Here is a 23,118-nt window from a genome sequence, read left to right on the forward strand (position 1 = left end):
GACAGTTGTTTTAATAAAAGTTTTGTTAGAATAAGACACTTGACTGCCAGAATTCCTGCCAGAAAATGATAAATAGACAAGCCCCTGAGGTTTGGAGTTTTGAGTGGAAACCCCTTAAATGCAGAAACTTTGTGCAGTTCACAGCTTGTCCACATGTCAGAGCAGCCCTAAATCACTTTAGTTCACAAGTACAAGCAAAATTCCTCTTCTTAGTCTTTGATCCTGAAAGAAAAGCACATTTTTTTTTCTTGAAAGATGCACAGTCCATGCCTAACTGGTTTAAGGATGGACTCTATGTACTAATCCTAGCGGCAGAGCCAGCAGAATCCCTCTTGACCATCCCCTGATGGCCTGGTTTGTACTATTAAGGAATTTCACTGGAACAATAATAATATAGTAGCCACTGTTTTTTTGAATGCATATTATCGTGGCAAGCACCACTCTACATGCTTTTACATAATTAACTCATTTAATACAGCTGTGATCTACACAAGGCCATGGAGTTTTAAACACATTATTGAAGAATAATAAAATATACAAAGTACATATATCAAAATGTACAGTTCAATGAGTTTTTATGAACTGAATACCAAAATCAACCAGCAGGAAGATCACAAAACACTATTACCAGCACCCCCACACATTCTACAAAAAGAAGAGGGATTTTGGTCTACTTTGTTCACTGCTCGATCCCCAGTGGTTAATACAGCCCCAGGCACGAGTAGCTGCTTCCCCCCCAGCTCCCTGCCACCCTGCAGGGCTCATGGGATCTTAGTTCCTCCACCAGGGATGGAACCCAAGCCCTCGGCAATGAAAGCTCAGAGTCCTAACCACTGGACCGCTGGGGAATTCCCAGAGTAGCTACTTAATAAAATATCTGTTGAATGAGTGGAGCACAGAAAGTTCAAATAACTTGCCCAGACCACACATTTAGGAAGTGAGCCAACCAGGTTATGAACCCAGAAAGAATGGCTTCAGTGTCCTGTGGTACAGCCTCTGACAGAGCTTTGCAGCCACAGCTGGTTGGCTCATCCACCCTCCTGCCCTTCACCTGGCTCTCCAGAAGGCAGACCGGTTGCTGTCCAGTGGTCTATTTATGTCTTCAGAGTTTAAGGCTGGACATGCAGTTAAAAGTGAGTTAACCTTCAAGTCTTTCTCCCTGTTCAAAATTTACAGTTGTGTGTATAGCTTAAAGGCAGCTCAGGGGGCTTCCCTGGTGGCTCAGTGGTAAAGAATCCGCCTGCATGTGCAGGGGAGACAGGTTCGATTCCTGATCTGGGAAGATCCCACATGCTGTGGAGCAACTAAGCCCGTGCACCACAGCTATTGAGCCTGTGCTCTGGAGCTCAGGAGCCGCAACTACTGACCCCTCGTAATAAAGTGCTGAAGCCTGAGTCCCCTAGAGGCAGTGCTCCAGAACAAGAGAAACCACCACGGTGAGAAGCCCCTGCACTGCAACTGGAGAAAAGCCAGCAATGAAGACCCAGCGCAGCCAAAAATAAATATTATTTCTTTAAAAAGGCAGCTTGACCCTTATCGCTGCCCTCAAGGGCTGACTTCTTACAATTTCTTTAAATCCAATTTTACTCATTCTTTAAAAGTGTATTCTTCACCTATTAAACTTCCACTAAAATGGCTGTGATTCTCTACTGGGAGGTGTAACTGCACCCGAAGATGGGAGAAGTTGACCAACTGCATCACCAGCTCCAGGGGTGGTAACATCTCCTAACATCATCACTTTTCTAAAGTAGAAAAGGTTTTCTGTCTGAAAAAAAAAAAAAAAAGCAAGACACTCAAAAGCCTGGTGTTATTTTTTAATGTATATGTATTTATTTATTTGTTTTTGGCTGCATCGGGTCTTTGTTGCTGTATGCGGGCTTTCTCTAGTTGCAGGGCTCAGGCTTCTCACTGTGGTGGTTTCTCGTTTCAGAGCATGGGCTCTAAGGTGTGTAGGTTTCAGTAGCTGTGGTTCACTGGCTTAGCTGCCCAGCAGCACGTGGAATATTCCTGGACCAGGGATTGAACCCACATCCCATGAGTTGGCAGGCAGATTCTCAACCACTGGGCCAGCAGAGAAGTCCCCAGGTGTTATTTTGTTAGAACTGCTCACCAAAGTGGTCTTGGTATTTTATTATTCCTTTCATCAACATGTGACAGCACGTGCCCAGTCGCCTGTTTCTGGGAGCAGTATGTTACCAGGGCTCAAACGTATGTCATTTTCACATGGGAGAGCAGCTCAGTGAATTTCCTGGTGGTCCATAGGTAGGACTCTGAACTGCCACTGCCAAGGGCCTGGGTTCAATCCCTGGTTGGGGAACTAAGATCCCACAAGCTGCAAAAAACTAAACAACAAAACAAACAAACAGAAAATAATAATTTTTAAAAATCCAAAAAAAAAAAAAAAATCCAGATCAGTGAGATCAATATATTCATAAGAGATTTTACTGGAGGTTAGCACATTGATGAAATACTCATAGATGCACTAAGCTTAATAGTAACGTAGCCACCATCAATTAGTGTTACCACCCACCAATATAGGGACCAATTTTACACTTACCTGATGGGACTTTATTAAAGCAGATTGAGTCTTACATCATATATTGAAAAGGCTAAGAAAGGATCCACTGTGATAAAAATCCATTAGCAGACTTCATGTGGGCATCACAGTGGTCAATCTGGGTTATCAGCAGAGAAGATTTCTTTTCAGCAGCTTGAACTAGAGTTTGGAAATTGATATCCCTCCTCTGAACAATGAATTTCTACCTGTTCTAAATCAAAACAAAGACATCCAGAATGTCTTCCATTTGTAGTTACTGTATATAATTCCAACCCTAAGATTTTAATGTGTCCTTAAATAGGTATAGTCTTAGAGTTTGTTCCATTGCAGCCATATTCCCAACCTAGAATCTCTTTTTAAACATATTATACATGTGGGGGGGATTCCCAGGTGGCTCAGTGGTAAAGAATTCACCTGTCAATGCAGGAGCCTCAAGAGGCGCAGGTTTGATCCCTGGGTCAGGAAGATCTCTGGAGGAGGAAATGGCAACCCACTCCAGTATTCTTGCCTAAAGAATCCCATTCTTATTTTCAGCTGAGTCAAACTATAAATTGGTTTATATTCTATGACTTTCCCTTCCTCGGCCCAGGGCCTCAGATTTGGGTTATCTAAAATTCACAGTGACTAACCAAGTAAAATAAAAGGCAGTTTTGATATATTTCAGTGGGCAGAGGACATGGACAAATAATTTAGCAATGAAGGACTGCAATTACTTGGTACATTTTGGTGGTAATTAAAGAAGATTACAACAATTAGGTATAATTTTCTACCCAGTGAGATATCCATGAATAATATCTTCATGTAGAGAAGCACTGAAACAAATATTTGTTTTGGGTGACAGTATCAATTAATAGAAAAATTCCATTTGGAAAATGATTCCATCATAACCATCTACATGTTCACTCTTTTGAAAAATTATGAGTGCATTTTAAATGTTCATAACATGGGGAATGATTAAACAAGTCACAGCACATCCTCTCAGTGTAGCCAAAAATGATGCTTAAGGCTCAGTAATTTATGGTCAAGAGAAGAAAGTATGCTTTTGACAGTTAAAAGTAAAAAGAAAGAAAGCAAAAAGGTCCATGAAATTTTACATGTACTCTGGTCTTAACTTTTTAAAAAATGCCTCTGAATGAGAAAAAAATCAAATAATTACTAACTTCAGAACAAAAATCTTATCTTTGAAATGAAAAGTATATTTAGAAGCTATAATTTTTAATAAAGAAACTATATATTTAAAAAAATACAAATTTACTATCAGCATTCATATTATTTTTTTAAAAATTCTATTATAAACTCCCCAGTACAATGTCTTTCTAAGCATGTGGCCAAAGATCTATCTGTAGCGTGGTGTGAACACAAGACTCCACTACCTGCAAATGGACAGGCCCATTTGAGGTCCTTTGTGTGCTGATACTTTCTGTTGAAAGGTAAGAATGATTATATATCTTTGGGGTTCCTCCACCTGCAGGATTATATAGATGGTAGAAGTGGGAGGGGAGTGGAGGGTCCTTCGGCTCTTTATTTCCTTGCTGTGTGCTGGCCGCTCTCTAGCTGCAGCATGTGAGCTTCTCATTGTGGCAGCTTCCCTTACTGCGGAGCACAGGCTCCGGGTGAGTGGGCTCTGGCTGTGGCTGAAGGAGGAAACAGAACAGGCTCTATCTTGAAAGCTGGACTCCATTTGGGGCCGGACTGTGGACTTTGAGCTATATGCCCAGTATCTATGGAAATGACAGACCAACAGGAAAACTAGGCCCCCATCACCTAAAAGAACACCCTAATTATCTGTGTAACTGAATAGAATCATACATTCTATTATGCTTAATGGGGTATGACCACAGGCCTATTGATAATTGTCCATTGTTAACTACCTAGGCTTAAGGCTTATGTATCAAGGGTTAACTTTGACTGTATCTTTTTCCTTTGTTCAAACTAGTTTCAGGAAATTTGGGGGAGGTGGGTTTGGGCACGTGGAGGTGGGTTTGGGCATGTACGCTTAGGGTATACAAGGTTTTCACAAAAACTGGTCAGGGTCCTTGACTAAGAGGAGACTCTGCCTTGGGCCCGCTGGTGTCATAAACTGCACTCCACTGTCCGCATTGTCCTTCTGAGTGAGTTTGTTTCCAGGAATGACTACAACATGGCCCAGGGGCTTAGTTGCCCTGAGGCATGTGCGGTCTTCCCAGATCAGAGATTGAACCAGTGTCCCTTGCATTGCTAGGTGGATTCTTTTTAGTATATGTGCTGCCGAAGCGAGCACTGCAAGGTGGATTCTTAATCACTAGGGTTAGAAGCCCCATCCTGGCTCTTTCTGAAGCCAGAAGAACAAAGACAGGTGGGGAAGGCTGTTCTTGCTGTCTTGGGGTTCCCTGGGTAGCAGCATTTTTCTGGGCACCATCCATCTCAGTGCAGGGTCTTGTCCCAGGAAGAGACCTTCTGCTTTGGGAAGGAAGGGTGAATGTACACTAATCAAGGCAAAAGACCAATTTATGAAATGACAATGAACAATGTGATAGCAAGAGCCCTGGACACTCCCAGCCCTGACCCTGGACTTCCCACTCTGTGGGCACCTCCGTGGAAAGCAGTTGGTCTTTAGAAGGGCGCGTGGTGGGAGAGGAATTTTAATCAGAATGCATCTGAGGCGTTTAGAAAAGGCTTGATGCCTCACCTGCAGGATAGAGGAGCGCCTGCCCCCAGCCGGGTGGAATTGAGCCAGAACCGCTCCTGGACTGAGCCAGCATTATCCCCCTTCCTCCCTTCGCTAGCTGACCAGGCCCTCCTTCAGCTGGACAGTCCTTGTTTAGATATGCTAATACCTTTTTTTCTCCCCCTGCAACGAACGGTTCAGCCCTGGGCCCTCAACTCTGCGGACTCAAGTTTCTTTCCAGCCTGGGGCGAGGGTGGAGCGGGCATTCTCACTGCTACCCTTCTCCTGCCCCGCCTCCCCGGCCCTCCAGCGACCCGGGTTGAGTGGGCCGGCGCCTTGGGAGGGTCCTTTCCCGCCGAGGGATGGTCCGGAGGGCCGGATCTTCAGGCAGGCGGGTAGGGCTCGTCCAGGATTGCCAGGCCGCGCCCTCCCCGCGGCCCCGGGCCGGGAGCCCGGCAGGGGCGTGTCCGCGCGCTCACCTGCCATTGGGCAGGTGGGGCGGCCGGCGCTCCGGCAGGGGCCGCGTTATAAATGCTGCCCCTGCCGGAGCCGGTGGCGGCGGCGGCGGCGGCGGCGGAGCCAGACGTGTCGAAGGATGGTGGACAGCGTGTACCGGACCCGCTCCCTGGGGGTGGCGGCTGAAGGGCTCCCGGACCAGTACGCGGACGGAGAGGCGGCGCGCGTGTGGCAGCTGTACATCGGGGACACCCGCAGCCGCACCGCGGAGTACAAGGCCTGGCTGCTCCAGCTACTGCGCCAGCACGGCTGCCAGCGGGTGCTCGACGTGGCCTGCGGCACCGGGTGAGCGCGGCGGGGCCCCGGGGCCGCAGTGAGCGCGAGCGGGGCGCGGGCAGGGGACCCGGGAGAGCGGGTACCCGGGGCACCGAGCGGATGGGGTCGGCTTGGCCGGGGCAGCCGGGCCGCAGGACCACGGGCGGGCACGTCGGGGCAGCCTCCTCCGCCGTCCCGGGAGCCGGGGCTGGGGCGCGACGCCAGGGCGGGGAATGAGTGTTTGCCCAGGCAGAACGGGCAGGACGGGGCCGAGGAGACCCAAGATGAGAGCGAGGGTGTGGGCACAGTGGATGGGGAAGGCGGGTTCGCCAGGGCGGCGGCCCAAGGACCGGGTTTTGGGGCCAGCCTCACATAAGGTCGAATCTGGCTCCAGCGGCAGCGTTCACACTTAACACTTGTTCAACGTGATGTGTTTCTGCCACATCAGTTTTTAAAATCCTTACAAAACCCCGTTTGGTAAGTAGTGATAGCTATTTACAGTTGCAGAAATTTGGCCTCAGAGAGGTAAAGGTGGAACAAAGATGTGGACCCAGGTTGGCTAAGGTCTGGCTTGTGCTCTGAACCACCATCTGGCAGTTCCCTGGTGGCCTAATGGTTAGGACTCAGAGGTTTCACGGCCCAGGGCCTGGGTTCAATAGCTGGTGGGGGAACTGAGATCCTGCAAGCCTCATGGGACTGCCAAAAACGAAAAGAAAAAGACCCACCATGCTACACTACCTCCTGTGCTCCAGTTATTTAACTTGCAGGAGCTTCAGTTTCCCCATCTCTCAAATAGGGATAACACCACCTACCTTACTGGATTGCCATGAGGATTTTTTTTTTTTTTTTAATTACTTATTTTTGTTGTACTGAGTCTTCACTGTGGGGCACAGACTTCTCTCGCTGCAGTATGTGGGATCTTAGTTTCCCTACCAGGGATCCAGCCTGGGCCCCCTGCATTGGGAGTGCAGAGTCTTATCCACCGAACCACCAGGGAAGTCCCTGGATTGCCATAAGGATTAACACACATTTGTACAATACCTGACTTGGTGCTGAGAAACAAAAAAGAAAAGTTACCACCGGGTGATAAGAAACAGATTTGCCAGGTCACTTGAGGTCAGTGGAGAGAGCCTGGGGATAGGAAACAGAGGAGTGGACTCTGAAGAGTGGAGGGGACAAGAGTGTCCAGCACAGGGCCTCCTCTTTGCCTTTCCAGGCCTCCCTGACTGCCCCTCTCTGACTGTCATTCCTGGTCCTGCCCAGGGTGGACTCCATCATGCTGGTGGAAGAGGGCTTCAATGTGACAAGCGTGGATGCCAGTGACAAGATGCTGAAGTATGCTCTCAAGGAGCGCTGGAACCGGAGGCACGATCCTGCCTTTGACAAGTGGGGTACGTGGGTCCAGCCAGGTGTCCTCAGTTCTCCCTACCCTGGGCTCCTTTATCACTTGTGGTGGGGAGCTGTTTTCCTCAAAGGAAGAAATCACTGTCATTTCCCTGAAAAGGGAGCCTTACACACCAGAATGAGGGACTAGTTTTAATTATGTTTAGAGTGTCCTGTGAAAGTCGCTCAGTTTGTTTTCGACTGTTTGTGACCCCATGGACTATACAGTCCATGGAATTCTCCAGGCCAGAATACTAGAGTGGGTAGCCGTTCCCTTCTCCAGGGGATCTTCCCAGCCCTGGGATCGAACCTAGGTCTCCCACATTGCAGGCAGGTTTTTTTTTTTTTTTTTTTTTTATCAACTGAGCCACCAGGAAAGCCCATCTTGGACAGTGGGCTTGTCCTGGACAGTGGGCAGCGTGCTGTCCGCCCAAATAAAAACCCATGAGCACAGAGCCCTCCTTCCCAACCATGGTTTCCTCTCCCCTGGGCCCCTGGTCCCCTTCACCCTCCATGTCCATAATGATCTCCTCCCCCTGACCGGATGGGGAGTCCCTATGCGTGTCTTGAAGGGGAAACTGAGGCACGACTGCCCTTGGTGGAGGTGGGTGCCTCCCTGATCCCTCTTCCCCTCCCTGGCCCCCAGTCATTGAAGAAGCTAACTGGATGACTCTGGACAAAGACGTGCCCCAGCCACCAGGGGGTGGCTTTGATGCTGTCATTTGCCTTGGAAACAGTTTTGCCCACTTGCCAGACTGCAAAGGTGAGAGAGAGGGTGGCCTGGGAGTGGAACCTGCTTTGAACTATACCCTTTCCAGACCCCTGGGGAGGAGAAAGACGGGAGGGATACTGGTACTGGGGGCCCTGAGCAGACGCAGCCTCTCTGTTCCCGCCTGGTTCAGGGGACCAGAGTGAGCACCGGCTGGCCCTGAGTAACATCGCGAGCATGGTGCGGTCAGGGGGCGTGCTGGTCATTGATCACCGCAACTACGACCACATCCTCAGCACAGGGTGCGCACCTCCAGGAAAAAACATCTACTATAAGGTGGGGCCCCCTGGGCAGGGCAGGCCCGGGGCGGGAGGTGTGGTCCTGGGGTCCCGGCCTCGTGGTAGTTGCAGAGGTTGACACAGCTGGCAACACTGCCTGCAGAGTGACTTGACCAAGGACATCACGACGTCAGTGCTGACCGTGAACAACAAGGCCCACATGGTGACCCTGGATTACACGGTGCAGGTGCCGGGGACAGGCCAGAGCGGTTCTCCTGGCTTGAGGTACTGACTTGGCGAAGTGGGGGCGGGGGGCGGGTGCCAAGACCACCAGTCCTCACGGCAGGTCCGGGGCTCTGTTGTAGTAAGTTCCGGCTCTCCTACTACCCTCACTGCCTGGCATCCTTTACCGAGTTGCTTCGAACAGCCTTCGGGGGCAAGTGCCAGCACAGCGTCCTGGGCGACTTCAAACCTTACAAGCCGGGCCAGGCCTACATTCCCTGCTATTTCATCCACGTGCTCAAGAAGATGGCCTGAGCGAGGCCTTGGCTCCCACACTCAGCCCCAGAGCTGCCAGGCTCTGTCTGGGGAGGAGGGGACTGGTGGCTCCACTCCGAGTGCGGCCCCTTCAGTGCGGATCCTGGGGGTGTGGGGAGGGGCAGACTGCCGCTGGGCTCAGGAGGATGGAAGGCTGAACAATACAGTCTGTGCCTGTTCTGGTCCTGTTCCCCTTGTGTTCACGTCAGAAGGATGAGGCTCTGGGGTTTTGCGCCTCCACAGCCCTGCTGGTCCCCACACCGACCTTTCAGACTGCAACTCCAGCAGGGGGCAGCACACACTTTATTTTCAGGCCCAAATGGGGCTTCCCTGGTGGCTCAGATGGTGAAGAACCCGCCTGCAATGAGGGAGATTTGGGTTTTGATCCCTGGGTTGGGAAGACCCCCCTGGAGAAGGGAACAGCTACCTGCTCCAGTATTCTGGCCTGGAGAATTCCGTGGACAGAGGAGTCTGGCAGGCTCCTGTGTCCAATGGGTCACAAAGAATCGGACACAACTGAGAGATTTCCACAGTTCCCACCGGGGCTTCCCTCAGGGCCTGATCCCTCCTCCTGAGCAAAGGGGCCTGAGGGTTGGAGCTGGCCCGGAGGGTGGACAGGTCCGAAGAGGTTGCGTCCTGAGCTCTCCTGGGGCTCCCGATGGCACTTAGCACCCAGGGGGTTGCCCGGAGGTAGGCAGCATTCAGGTGGGCGGGTGGTGGCGTTTGGTCTCTCAGGGCTCCATGAGCCCCTGTGGGCAGGTCCCAGGCAGCAGGGGGCTCCTAGCAGGCGGCAAACTTGCGTTGGATGCGCTTGTACCGGAGCAGCTCGTGCTCGCTGACTGAGGGCTGCAGCCGGGCTGCGGCCTGCAGCAGGTCCTCCATGGTGAGCAGCAGGGCTGAGCTCCCGGGCTCCAGGCCTGGGGTTGACAAGGGGAGGTGAGGACAGCTGGGGCACGGATGCTGTGGTCTCTGCCCGAGCAGGGGAGCACCCTGTGTAGGCACCTTCTTGCCCGGAGTCCCCCAGGGGTCAATAGACCCTCCTCTGAAATCCAGAAGCAGGCCTCATGCCCACTAGGTTTCTGGTTGACCTCTGGGCCGGGGGAGCGGCTCACCTTCCTCCAGGTCCCGAACTCGGCGTTTGAGGGCAGCTGTCATGGCGTCGGAGCATAAGGAGTAGAGGTCAGCGCCCGTCAGCTGGGGTGGGCAGTGGTCGAGGACGTCCACCAGGCTCACAGAGGGCTCCAGCCTGAACCTGTTGTAGGGATACAGGAGAGAAAGAGTCCTACTTGGCTTCCCCGACTCCATCAGAAGGCATCTCTGACCAGCTTATTGAGGGCTTTGCACTCATATTCTAACCATCCCATGGCCCAAGCCCCCGGGGGCGGGGGAGGTCTCTCTCTAATGGGGCATACTTGCGTGTGATGGCGCTCAGAACACGGAGCTGGGAGGCGCGGTCCTCATTCACCCCCACAAACACCAGCTTGTCAAACCTTTAGGGAGATAGGTGGGTGTCAGGGAGCCTGGTGTGAGGGTGGAGAGGCACAGACAGGGGTTGCGGGACAAGCCCAGAGGGGCCTGGTGGAGGGTGCACACCTGCCGGGCCGCAGGAGGGCGGGGTCCAGCAGGTCTGGTCTGTTGGTGGCTCCGATCACGAACACATCCTGGGTGCTGTGAAGCCCGTCTAGCTCGGCCAGGAGCTGTGACACCACCCTGTGAAGGAGGGAGTGAAAACGAGAGTGCTCGGGGCATCCTCACCCTCTCCCCTCCACCGGGTGCCCCTCTGTAGGCTGGCTGCACAGGGCCCCCTGCCCGATCGTGCCCTGTGGACCCTGCCACCCTGGCCCCCATCTCCTCAAAACCCCACACCCAACTCCACAGCCTCTTTTAGCTTCTGCTAAATGATCACAGAACCAGAAGGTTCTTTGGGCGGCAAAGACCAGTACAACCTATCTCACATCCCTCCGTCTTGGACCCTAGAATCCTGGCTCAGACCCCCACCTGTCCATCACACCTCCAGAGTCTCCACTTCGCCCCCGATTTGGGGCCAAGGAGTCCAGTTCATCAAAGAAGATGATGCAGGGAGCTGCGGCCCTGGCCCGGGCAAACACTGAGGAGAGAGGGGCCCATGGGACGGGGTAGGGGTTAGATGTCAGGAGATGGGGAGGGCAACCCAGGTTGACAGCTGATCACTAGCACTTCAGGTGGAGGCCCCTCCAGGCAGGAACCTGACCTGGGGAGAGGAAGACTAGCCAGCAGCCTGAAGGCTCTTCCTCCGCCCCCACCCACTCACCTTCCCGTACATTCTCCTCGCTTTGGCCCACGTACATGTTGATGAGCTCGGGCCCTTTCACGCTGTGGGAGGTGATAGGAGAGGGTGAGACTCCTTAAGATGCAGAAACACACAACTGACCTCCTGGCCACCCCTCCTACTCCCCAGCCAGTCGCAGACCCCAGTCCACCCACCCTCCTGGCCAGGCCCGGTTGCCACCTGAGGAAGGTGAGGCTGCACTCCGTGGCCACCGCCTTGGCCAGGAGGGTCTTGCCCGTGCCAGGGGGCCCGTGCAGCAGAAGGCCAGAGCGCCTTAGGCCCAGGCTGAGCAGCTCAGGGTGCTCCAGAGGAAGCTGAATCGTCTCTAGAATCTCCTTCTTCACCTCCTGTAGCCCGCCCACGTCGTGCCAGGACACCGAGGGGATCTAGGAGATGGGAAGGGTGTGGCTGGGCACCAGCTGGTGGAGGGCGCTCCGGTCCCACCCCCATGGGCCTCGAGTGTCTACCCTGGGGGCTCCGATGGCCTGGGAGTGAGCGGCCTGCAGCTGCTCCAGCGCCTGCCCGAAGTCCTCAGCCAGGAGAGGGAAGCCCGCCGCACACAGCTCCCCCTCATCCTCCTCACTCAAACCGCCGGCCCAGCTGCAAAGAGAAACCCAGGGAGGCCTGTGGAGGACCAGCCCTGAGGCCTCCTTCCCACCATGGCCCTCACTTTCCTCCCTCCCTTTCCACCCCCTGCCTGCGCCTCTTGCCCCTCCTGCGCCCAGCTTCTTTACCCTGAGTTCTTGATCCTGCTGCAGGCTGCCCGGCTGCTGTGGGTCAAAAGGGCATAGAGATCCCCCACCACAAAGCCCTGGGGACGCACAGGAGAGCACACGTCAGCAGGGCACAGTAGGCAGGCACCCTCGGGGGGAGGGACGGGAGGTCCCCTGGCTGGTGCCAAGGCCCAGCGCTGAGGCCTCGGGTTTTCTACCCTCACTTGCGTGGCAGCAGGACTGCCCCCCAAGAGAGAGCGCAGGGAGGCCGGCGCCCTGTCGGGGGTACTCACCGCACACCGCCGCGCCAGCTGCGCCAAGTTCACCTCTTGGCCCAGGGGGAGGTGGGCGGTGAGGGCCCGGAGGATGCTGAGCCGCTGCGCCTCCGCTAGCACGGGCACCTCCAGCTCATGGGGAAACGCCGTCTGCACGTCTGCGGGCAGGTCCTGGGCCCGGCTGGTGGTGGCCACGACCAGCAGGGGAGGGCAGCTGCGGACAGGGAGCGGGTCCTGAGGGTGGGAAAGTGGCCGGCAGCCCCTGAGGCTGGTCGTCCCGAGGCTGGTGCAGGAGGGTGGCTGGGGGCAGGGATGGGAGAGGGAGATGGGAGCCCCAAAGCTTCCCAGATGGGGCATCCCCCTACACACAGGGAGCTCAATGAGGGCAGAGGCTGTGCCTTAGCGTTCCCCAAGAAACAGCCCATGGCTCAGTCAGTAAAGAATCTGCCTACAATGCAAGAGAATGCGGGTGCAATCCCTGGGTTGGGAAGATCCCCTGGAAAAGGGAATGGCAACCCACTCCAGTATTCTTGCCTGGAGAATCCCATGGACAGGGGAGCCTGGTGGGCTACAGTCCATGGGGTCGCAGAGTTGGACACGATCGAGCAACTAAGCACATATAAGAAGTAACAGGGCCCGCACCCTCCTCCCTCTGGGCACCCCTACCCCCTCAGCTCAGGGCTGCCTGGAGAACCGCCAGGTGGCTGTCTGAGAAGCCACTGAGGGGGTGGGGGAGAGTGCTGGACCCCCCCTCCTTTCTCCGCTCAGCGCTGGATGCTACCTGGAGGGCAGGTCTTCATCCAGCAGGAGGTGACGCAGCGTGGCCACTACCCGGGCGTCCTCGCCTAGTCCATCACGGTCCCGGCCCAGCAGGTCCACGGCTGTCAGCAAAAGAACCACTGGCCGGCAACACCGGGCCCGGGAGAAAGTGGCCTGCAGTTTTGTCTCCACAGCACCGCTACTGTCTGCACAGAGGCTGGAGCAGGGCACCTGGGGAGGGGGTCCCGATGGGCCTGTGAGCAAGGGAAGGGGCAGGCCTGACCGGGGCAGGAGAATGGGGGGAGGGGTCAGAAGGTACAAGCCGTCTTTTAGGAGGGTGGGGACGGGGGCAGAAGGTAACACTGGCCAAGCCCTAACTCTTCTTTTCCCTAACCACATTCCCTGGACTGCCCACCAAAACCTTGGTGTGTCCTCTTTTTAAAATTATTAATTTTATTTTTGGCTGCACTGGGTCTTCCTTGCTGTGCATGGGCTTTCTTTGCAGCGAGTGGGGGCTACTCTCTAGTTGCAGCACGCAGGCTTCTCATTGCGGTGGCTTCTCTTATTGCAGAGCACGGGCTCCAGGGCACGTGGGTTTCAGTAGTTGTGGTGCACGGGCTTAGCTGCTCTGCAGCATGTGGGGTCTTCCTGGATCAGGGATCAAACTTGTGTCCCCTTCACTGGCAGACAGATTCTTAACCACCGGACCACCAAGGAAGTCCCAGAGTGTCCTTCTTGAGAGCATCTCTTGGTAGCTCAGCATCACAGCACTATGCCTGACCCACTGGCCCAATGGGCTGAAGTGGTAGAGCCTAGCTAGTGGTCAGAGGGGAGAAGGAGACTACGGGCTGCGGAGGAGATGGAGTTGGGGGTCTACTCTCTAGGACCCTCACCTTCAATAAGTGGAGCCCAAGGCGGCTGCAGGCGGCAGCGACTGCAGTGGTCTTCCCACTGCCTGGGGGGCCCCGTAGAAGGACACTGCCAGTCCCTGTCAGCAGGGCACCCCTGCAACCAGAGAACAGACATTTGCTTCCTCCATCCTGCCCAGAAGGGAGTCCTGAGTGACACAGGCATCCTTGGGTCCAGAAAGCAGACACTCTCCTTGAGGCACCCCTCCCCGCCAGGGCCACCACTACATGGTGAAGCCGTATTTCCCATACCATCAGTGGAATTCTGGCAGGGACCTGGGGCATATTCAGCAGACTAAATTCTTTTTGTCATCAGTGAAGCCTTGGCTGTTTTGTTTGGTCTGGATTGTATGGAGGGAATTAGGGAGGGGTCTGTGACTAAATGTGGGCCAGTGGCATAAGGACCTTGTCTTTCAGGGCCCAGGTGGTGAAGGTTGGGATGACTAGTGGGCTCCCCAAGGGAAGGGCAGCCTCAGAGACAAATGACCGTGGGGGAAAGCCTCCCTCCACAGCTGACCTTGGAGGGCAGAGGTTACTCCAGAAAAGAAGTCTGGGAATTTGCTTATGGGCAGGACATGGGCTAGTGGCCTGGGCCCGATGGTTGGAGGGAGGCCCACCCAATCCCACCATAGCCAGGGCATCAGGCACTGCTTGTCTGGCCTGCTGCTCCTCCGGGGATGCTCCAGGCAGGCTTCTCTCACACCGAGGCTGCAGCCTCCTCACTCACCCTGGCTGGAGGCGAGGCTTCAGGGCAGCACAGAGCTCGGTCACCAAGGCCTCCAGGCCTGGAGGAGACAAGCTGCTCCAGGGAGTGGAGTCCCCTGAAGGAAGCCTTGGAACGAGGCTCAGGGTAGAACCTACCTGTGAAAGGTGGGAGGAAGCTTTAGTTTCTAGAAGTTCTTTTTTATTTACTTTATTGAAGTATGGTTGATTTACAATGTGGTGTTACTTTCTACCATACGGCACAGTGATTCAGTTATACACGTATATAAAAGTTTGCATCTACTAATCCCGAACTCCCACTCCATGCCTTCCCCAACTCCTTTCCCCCTTGGCAGCCACAAGTTTGTTCTCTGGAAGTTCTTTCTGCTCCTTTCCCCAGGTCAACCCCCACCGCCAGGGCCTCACCAAGTACAAGGAGGTATGGGTGGTGTCGGCTAAGTAGGCTCTGTCTTGCCCATCTGGAGCCTCCCCAACTGTTTTCTTCACTTTAAAAAACATCTCTTGCCACCTGTAGGGAAAGAGGCCCAATGAACCCCAGATCCAGAGCCCCCATCCACCCCTCCTTATGGGCAAGGCGCTGCCTCAATCAGAGGTCCGCTGCAGGGACAAATGGAAGAGCAGCGCAAAGAAATGCCCCCCAGATGTGGCAGAGGTGGGGAGGAAGCGGGGGATGTGGTGGTAAAGGAAAGCAGGTGGTCTTCTTTATCTCTCTGACGGGATCATACACATTTTGAGAGCAGGAGCTGTGCCTGTCCTTGGCATCCCTCATACCAACATCACCTTGACGGTGTGTTTCTCCTGCCTACTCACCCCAACGGGAGAAGCCTCTGCTGCACCAAGCAGTGACCATCTGACCGTGTTCACTAGCTTGAGAACACAGACTCTCCCTCAAATATGCACCCACAAAAAAAGAAAAAAAAAATGTACCACCAAGGCCACCCAAAACCTCAGAAGAAAGAGTCTTCAGCTCTTACTCAGTCACCCACAAGATCTAATTGCAAGCAGATTCCTTCATAATGACATTTAGTGATTAATGATTCTCTATGTAGGCTATACATCAGAATTATCTGTGAAACTTAAAAAAAAAACAAAAACCCAACATCTCTCACATACTGTGATTCCATTCAGTAGAGGAGTGGTTGCCAGAAGCAGAGGGAAGGAGGGAATGGGGAGTGACTGCTGGTGGGTGGGGGTTTCTTTCTGGGGTGAGGAAAATGTTTTGGAATTAGTGATGTTGATGGCACAACCCTGTGAATATACTAAAAGCCGCTGAATTATATACCTTAAAAGTGTGAATTTTATGGTATGTGAACTATATCTGAATTTTACAATGAACATTTTCCTTCCTTTGGGGGAAAAAAAAAAGACTGCACAGGCTCTAGCCTCACCCTGATTCTGCTCTAATAGGTCTGGGGTGGGGCTCAGGCATTTTTATTTTTCAAAAGCTCCCAGCCATAACCAGGGCTGTGTAGTCACTGGTTAGTGTTAGAGAGAGTTAGGCTTACTTAACCTACTAAGGGGGCGAGGGTAGCAGACAGCAATTACTAGTCCAGCTTTCCAGATAGAGAGGAACTACTCCCATCTTTAAGCCTCAGGCAGCACGGCAACGGCAGAGCCTGGGCCTCTTTCAGGTCTAACTGGGGTACAAATTCCTTTGCTGTGTCCCACAGTCACATAGCTGCTCCCTCTGGCAGCAGAGAGGGGTGGGGGTGGGAACGCCTTCACGTGGAAGGGGAGGCATATTAGGTTATGAACTACCACCAGAGGCGCTGACTGTGATAACTGGAACATAAGGAAAGCTGTCCCACTGGTTTTTTCTGTTTGTTTGGTTGGCTGCACTGTGTGGTTGGTGGCGTCTTAGTTCCCCAACCGAGGATTGAGCCCAGCCCTGGCAATGAAAACAGTGAGTCCTTACCACTGGACCCCCAGGGAATTCCCTGTCTTACTGCTCTTCATTATAAATAAGTGTTGTGTTAGCTGCTCAGGCATGTCCGACTCAATGGGACCCCATGGATTGTAGCTCACCAGGCTCCTCTGTCCATGGGATTCTCCAGGCAGCAATACTGGAGTGGGCTGCCATTCCCATCTCCAACGGAATCGAACCCATCTTCCCAACCCAGGAATCGAACCCAGATCTCCCGCATTGCAGGCAGATTCTTTCCTGTATGAGCCACCAGGGAAGCCCATAAATAAGTGATGGGTGGGCCTACAACCTAGACTCTCAATCAAGCTGAACCACCTCAGTCAGATGCATCTGGCAGCCAGTGGAATCCAAGGAGGAAGAGCACTGGGGCAGGGAGCGGGGAGGGAGACACGCCCACCTCTCCCCCAACAATCCCCCATCCCCCCCGCCCCACTCTCCGTCCATGGAGAGTGGGTGGGCCACCTCAGCGAGGTGGGCCAGACCTCTGGAACATATCTGGACACTGCTGGGGGACACGGGGTTGCGCTCCTGAGAGCCAGACAGCAGACAGTGGTGCTTGATCCCCGCGCACGGCCTGGCGTGGGAGGTGGCGCAGAGGGGAGCAGGATGGGTTGCACCACCCCCAGTGGACTTCCGTGCCAGGGATCAGGGGAGCCTCCGTCCAGGGAGCCTCTTATCAAGTCCAGGCAGTAGGGGGTACAGCACTCATCTCTGTCCTTGGACCCATCTGCCCACCCGGCCCTGCCTTTCCAAACCCACCCAGAGGTAAGAACTACATGCTCAGCACCCAGAGGAGGGAGGCAGGTCTCCAAGGGGCCGATATGGTGGAGGTCCAGGAATAGAACTGGCTTGCTAGTCTATTTCAGGAGGGTTGAGTGCCTGTTTTCCTTTCAAAGTACAAAGGGTGGGCATTCTGCAGCTTTCCTACAGAGAGCTAGCTCATAGACAGTTGCTCTATTTGATGGACGTCCAGGTGGCAGAGTGGTAAAGAATTCGCCTGCCAATGCAAGAGATGCAAGAGATATGGGTTCAATCCATGGGTCAGGAAATCCCCTGGAGCAGGAAATGGCAACCTATTCCAGTATTCTTGCCTGGAAAAGTCCATGGACAGAAGAGCCTGGTGGGCTACAGTCCAGGGAGTCACCAAGAGCCAGACACGACTGAGCACACACACACACACACACAAGATGTAAAACAGAAGTGGGAAGGACAGAGAGCAGCTGGGCATTCTCCACTAGGCTCCAGTTGTAAATTTGATGGGAAAGCTCAAAGAAGCACCCTGGAGCACCAAATGGAATTACACATGACACCACCAGGCCCCTCCTCTGGGTACCACAGCCCTGAAATTGGAGAGACTGAGCACTGGCCAGAACCAAGCTCTGAATGTTGACCAAAGCTGAATTAGGTACTCCAAACAAGGCACTGCTCTCTTAGCAGAGGACCCTGACTGGCTTGGCCTGAGACCCTGGGCATGATGGCTCTTGTGCCCAAGTTTCTGCAGGGTGGTCCCACCACCTCACTGGAAATTTCCTGGAAAGTTGGGTTAGTGTCTTCTTCCTCTAATAAATCCTTATAGGAAATCCATCTGGGAGTAGGAAGCTACACATTTTCCCCCTTCACATAAAGCCAAGCAGTCTCTGAATTCTGAATTTTTTTTGGCTGCATCATGTGGTATCTTAGTTCCCCCATCAGGGATCGAACCTGCTCACCCTGCATTGGGAGTGCAGTCTTAACCACGGGAAGTCTTTGCCTTACCATTTCATATGCAGTCTCTGCAGTCAGAATCAACAGGAGGAGAAGAAAGGTTGGCCTCCTTGTTTTGGGTCCCTGGCTCAGTTACACTCTCTTTCTCACTCTCTGTTGAGGATATGGAAAGACAGCAGGCCTCTTAAGGGCAAATCCCTTCCTCTCCTGTCTTGGGAGACAAGACTGAAAAGCATGTGCACATTCCATCCATTACAGGAGAAACCATGATGGTACTGGGGCTACTCCGGCTCAGTGTACAGAAGGTGTGGCCCAAACAACACTGGTTGAGAATGGAAAGCAGGGCTTCCCTGATGGCTCAGTGGTAAACAATCCACCTGCCAATGCAAGAGACACGCATCTGATCCCTGGTGAGGGAAGATCCCATATGCCGTGAAGCAACTAAGCCCATGTGCTACAACTATTGAGCCCGTGCTCCAGAGCTGGGGAGCCACAACTACTGAAGTCTACATGCCCCAGAACGTGTGCTCTGCAACAAGAGAAGCCGCTGCAATGAGAAGTTAGTGCACCTTGAGAGTAGCCCCTGCTTTCTCCAACTCGACAAAAGTCCACACAGTAATGAAGTCCCAGCACAGCCAAAATATAAAATAAATAAACAAACAAATAAAACTATTTTAAAAAGAATGGAAAGCAGGGGGGACTTCCCTGGAGATTCAGTGGTTAAAACGCTGAGCTTCCACTGCAGGGGCTGTGAGTTCAATCCGTGGTTGGGGGAGTTCCCCATGCCACGAGGTGCAGCCAAAAAAAAAAAAAAGAAAGTGAGGAATCCCACCTTGGACTAGGCCATTAAGCCATTCTTAGTGCTTTACTATACCTAGGACCACCGATCAATTTGAGGATAAACAGCTCCCAAAGCCAGCAGGCAGTGGCTCTTAATTCTCTTTTCAGTCACACGCCTATTTGAGAACATGAAGAGAGTAGGTACCTTCTCTCTCGAAAAACATGCATGACAACAACAAAATGTTCTTATGCACAGAATTATTCCATTCAACTTGAGGACTCCTGCATGCAGATTAAGAACCCCAGCTGCTGGAGAGGAGCCAGCTCCATACCTGGGCAGTTTCTCTGGGCTTCCTTCCAGGATCTCTACTTGCCCAACTGTTGGCACACACAGGACATCCCCTTCCTGGACTGCCCTGTAACACAGCGGTAGGCCTAGTCAGCTCACAATGGGAGTTAATGGCAGGCGCCTGACATATCCCCGCATGCCCCACCCTCTCAACCAGCAGACTGTTACTCGGGGGCCTACTGCCCACCCAGAGATCCCAAGCAGTTGTCCAGAGAACAAGCCTGACCTAGAAAGAGCTTTGGGATACGGCAGAGAGGGGATCAGAGACCAGAGAGAGGGGCAAAGCAGGATCCTGGCTTTTTGGGGGGCCTCCTCAAATCAAAGTGGTTACTCAATCTAGAATTTCTGGATTCACCCTCCTGGCCCAGATTTCTCTTGCCTATCTGACACACCAGGAGGCTTCTAGCCACCATACTGCCTTAAACCGCGGCTTTTTAAAATCAGAGGCTTTCTGGTATCTGAATCTCAGGCCTGGGATAGGAGGAGTTCATTGAGGGTGGTGTGCTACCCTCCTGCAAGGGGGAAGCGGCTAACCTGGGTGTCTGAAAGTGCCGGTAAAGGACATGGTCATAGTTCCCATTAGTGCTGTAGTGAGGAGACGACACAATTTCGATGTGTAACTCTTTGGCAAACGGAGGCCCAGGCAGCACTGAGCAGCTTCCTTTGTCTTCAGGGGTGCTGGAGCCCTCCAAATACCTCTATGAGAGAAATAACCACCGCCTTAGAACCTTCTCCCAAGGACTCAGGCTCTGCCCAGTCTTTTAGCAACCAACACTTCTACTTCCATCCTTTATCCTTCCCATAACCACAAGGGCTGTGGGACAGAAGACCTAAGAGAGTAGAGCTGAAGACCTTTATCTTCCTTAGAAAACAGAAACCTCTCCTTCTAATGGACACCTGGAAGAGACTTCTGACTCTGACTTTCCTGACTCTAGCTCCAAAAAGTTCAGTGATGATAACCCTTCTGTGACACCTTTATACTGGCCCAGAGCCAGTGAAATGGTAAAGACATTTAATCCCACAAGTCATTTGAGTGACACCAGGCAACTACTGGGAATATTAATTGGACATTAGCGAGGACACTGAATTCAGGCTCCAGTTAAAGGACATGATCTCACTGAAGCTGAAAGGGCTGGGTCAGGTGAATGAGCTCCTGTCTGAGAGCTCCAGTATTTTTCCTCCACTTAGAAGGAAAGCCACACCTGACTCCCATTCATGCATATCTTTTATCTCTTCTTGATGTCCCACAGCACTAACTAGCTATGCCAGCATTACCTAATATAACTTTCTACAGTGATAGAAATGTTCTATACTTACATGTGGCTACTCAACACTCGACATGTAACTAAAGCAATCAAACAACTGAATTTTTTACTTTACTTACTTTCAGTTGATTTAAAGAACCACCCAGGGGCTAGCAGCTTTTGTACTGGTCAGTGTAGGCCTAAATCATACATCCAGGTGCTTAATTAAACAGTAGACTATATTTGCCCCCCTGAACACAATTATCTTCTTGAAGTAAGTTCCTTAAAGGTAGAAAGCAAAAACTCCTCTTGGATGTATTTAATCTAATATTAAAATTAAACATAAAGCACTAAGGGTAATAAAAAGCCCTTCCCTTCAAGGACAATATACAATTGAGAATTAGCGTATGTGATCATAACAAAACTATAAAATAAAAGCTTTCTGAAAGGTACAAAATGCTATAGGAAGAAGCAATGTTAAATTTGTGTGAGATTTTGCAAGGCTTTAAGAAGCAGGTGGCATCTGTAGAAGGGCCTTGAAGGAGGAGGAGGTTAACACAATAGGAAGGAACTTGAAGTCAAGGACAGCATGAGCAAAAGATGGAGGTATGATCTTCCATACTACCCAATACAATACTGGAGGTGTGTGCATGCGTTCTCAGTCATGTCCAACTTCCACCAGGCTCCTCTGTCCATTGGATTTTACAAGCAAGAATACTGGAGTGGGTAGCCATTTCCTCCTCCAAGGGATATTCCTGATCCAGGGATCAAACCCAGGCCTCCTGCATTGGCAGGTGGATTTCCACTACTTGGGAAGCCCAGAATGTTGGATACATTGCAACAATTTAACAAATAACTGATTAGATTTCGTAGATTACTACACATGGTAATTTGGTTGTAATTCTCACCTTTCACCTGAATAGTGAAAGCCTTTCCCTTACACCAACATGTTTTAATTGTAGAGAATGGATAAATAAGGCTAAGAGGTGTTAAGGGAAAAGTCCAAGCTCTAAGGAGTAAAGGATCCAAATTTTACAGCTCTCATCTTCCAATTCAGTTAAGGCAAAGAAGAGATAAAGAGAAGGAAGCATTCCTGATCTCAGTCCTGTATCCTACCTGGATTTTGAGCTCCCCCACGTCCAGGGGATCACAGCCGAGATTAAAAGACAGAGTGGCAGGCACGAGGGCCAGTCCGTCGGCGAGAGGCTCTCCCGGCTGCCCAGAGCCGGCTCCCAGTCTTTCAGAGAGGTCCCAGCGAGGCTCTAGGACTTGGACTGTGGCCAAATGTGGCTGGGACGTGTTCGATGACTCTCCAGCCCGGGTCACCCACACCCATTCGCCCTGGAAGAGGCCGAGGCTGCGGAGACAGCTCCGGCTCACCCCCAGTGCATCTCCAGTCCCTCCCAGAACGCCCCGTAGTCGCCGGACTGTGCCAGAGGCCGCGAAGGAAGACACCACCGGCGGGAGAGGGAGCCGGCTGCTGTTCTCAGCCTCTGGACCCAGTTTGGCCCGCCCACGGAGCTCAGTCACAGCTAGCCGCGTCCCTGGACCCAGCAACCCTTGCAACGCCGGCCGCGTCTCCAGCACCCGCGGTCCGGGCACAGGCAGGGTCTCTCCGCGCCTCACTAGCAACGGCCCGACTCTCGGTCCGAGTCCGGGCCCAGATGAAGTGCCAAGCAGCGCCCAGCCCAGCGACGGGGGCCGCCGCACCGGCCGCGCCCGCACCCACGCCCCGGAGCCCAGAGCCAGGAGATGCAGCAGCGCGCGGCTAACCAGCAGCTGCGGGGGCCCCGGGCCCTGCTCTTCGGTGCCCGCGCCGGGTCCCTCGAGGGCGGCCACCAGCAGCGCCGGACCCGCCGGGCTCTCCCCTGCAGGCCTCAGCGCCAGTACTAGGCCCAGCCCTGCTGCAGGCCACGGGCCCCCGGGCGGCAGCAGCACCGTCAACGGGGGTGTCTCGGTCGGGAAGGGCTCCAGGACTCGCAAGACTGCCAGCGCCATGGTGACAGGAGACCAAAGAGCACAGAGAAGCAGGGCGCCTTCCTGAGCGTGAGAGAAAGACGTCCAGGCGACTCACACGCCGCTTCCGCTTCCGGCAGGGGCGGCCCTAGGGAAGTGGGCGGGGCGTCGGGTGCAAGGGCGTGCTCCAGGAGGGTGAGCTGCGCCTTGGATCGATCCGAAAGGTGTGCCTCGGCGGCAGTAACACAGTCACTGTGGCCGGGTAGTCTACGCACACTGCTTGTGAGACGCGTGTACAGGGATTTACCTTCCGCGCCTGCCCGGGGAGAAACGTCTGTCAACTAACCTCCCCGCCGGCATGTCCTCAACAGTTTACTGAATGATCAGTGAACGATCCTTGTGCCCTGGACCAAACTTGGCCCGCTGCTGGGAGCTGTGGGTGGAGTGTTTAGGAAGGTGTCCACTCGTGGAACTGTAGGCACTGAGGTTTGGAGGTTTGCAGGAAGGTGGCAGGAGGGAGCGGTAGGGTTATGTGTCTCAGACAGGCTTTTGGATGTGGAGCGGCTGCTGGCTAAATTACTGCAAGTGATTCA

The 23,118-nt window shown here is 53.2% G+C and overlaps 2 protein-coding genes across 2 annotated transcripts; one reads left to right on the plus strand and one right to left on the minus strand.

The window, feature by feature from the left end:
- The first annotated feature begins 5,711 nt into the window (after positions 1–5,711).
- Positions 5,712–9,129, plus strand: GNMT (glycine N-methyltransferase). The gene is made up of 6 exons (XM_061146736.1): positions 5,712–6,005; positions 7,239–7,366; positions 8,005–8,121; positions 8,261–8,403; positions 8,509–8,630; positions 8,711–9,129. Exons 1-6 carry the CDS (start codon positions 5,800–5,802, stop codon positions 8,880–8,882), a joined length of 888 nt encoding a protein of 295 aa, XP_061002719.1. The 5' UTR covers positions 5,712–5,799; the 3' UTR covers positions 8,883–9,129.
- Positions 9,130–9,166: 37 nt separating this feature from the next.
- PEX6 (peroxisomal biogenesis factor 6) lies at positions 9,167–22,639 on the minus strand. The gene is made up of 17 exons (XM_061146733.1): positions 21,686–22,639; positions 19,860–20,023; positions 19,309–19,392; positions 14,974–15,076; positions 14,573–14,706; positions 13,831–13,942; positions 12,960–13,168; positions 12,197–12,392; positions 11,925–12,001; positions 11,658–11,790; positions 11,371–11,576; positions 11,173–11,234; positions 10,881–10,989; positions 10,476–10,592; positions 10,295–10,372; positions 9,995–10,134; positions 9,167–9,799 (listed from the first exon to the last, which is right to left on the minus strand). Exons 1-17 carry the CDS (start codon positions 22,565–22,567, stop codon positions 9,663–9,665), a joined length of 2,943 nt encoding a protein of 980 aa, XP_061002716.1. The 5' UTR covers positions 22,568–22,639; the 3' UTR covers positions 9,167–9,662.
- Positions 22,640–23,118: the final 479 nt, after the last annotated feature.

This window comes from Dama dama, chromosome 7 (assembly GCF_033118175.1).
Source record: "Dama dama isolate Ldn47 chromosome 7, ASM3311817v1, whole genome shotgun sequence".
NCBI lineage: Eukaryota > Metazoa > Chordata > Mammalia > Artiodactyla > Cervidae > Dama > Dama dama.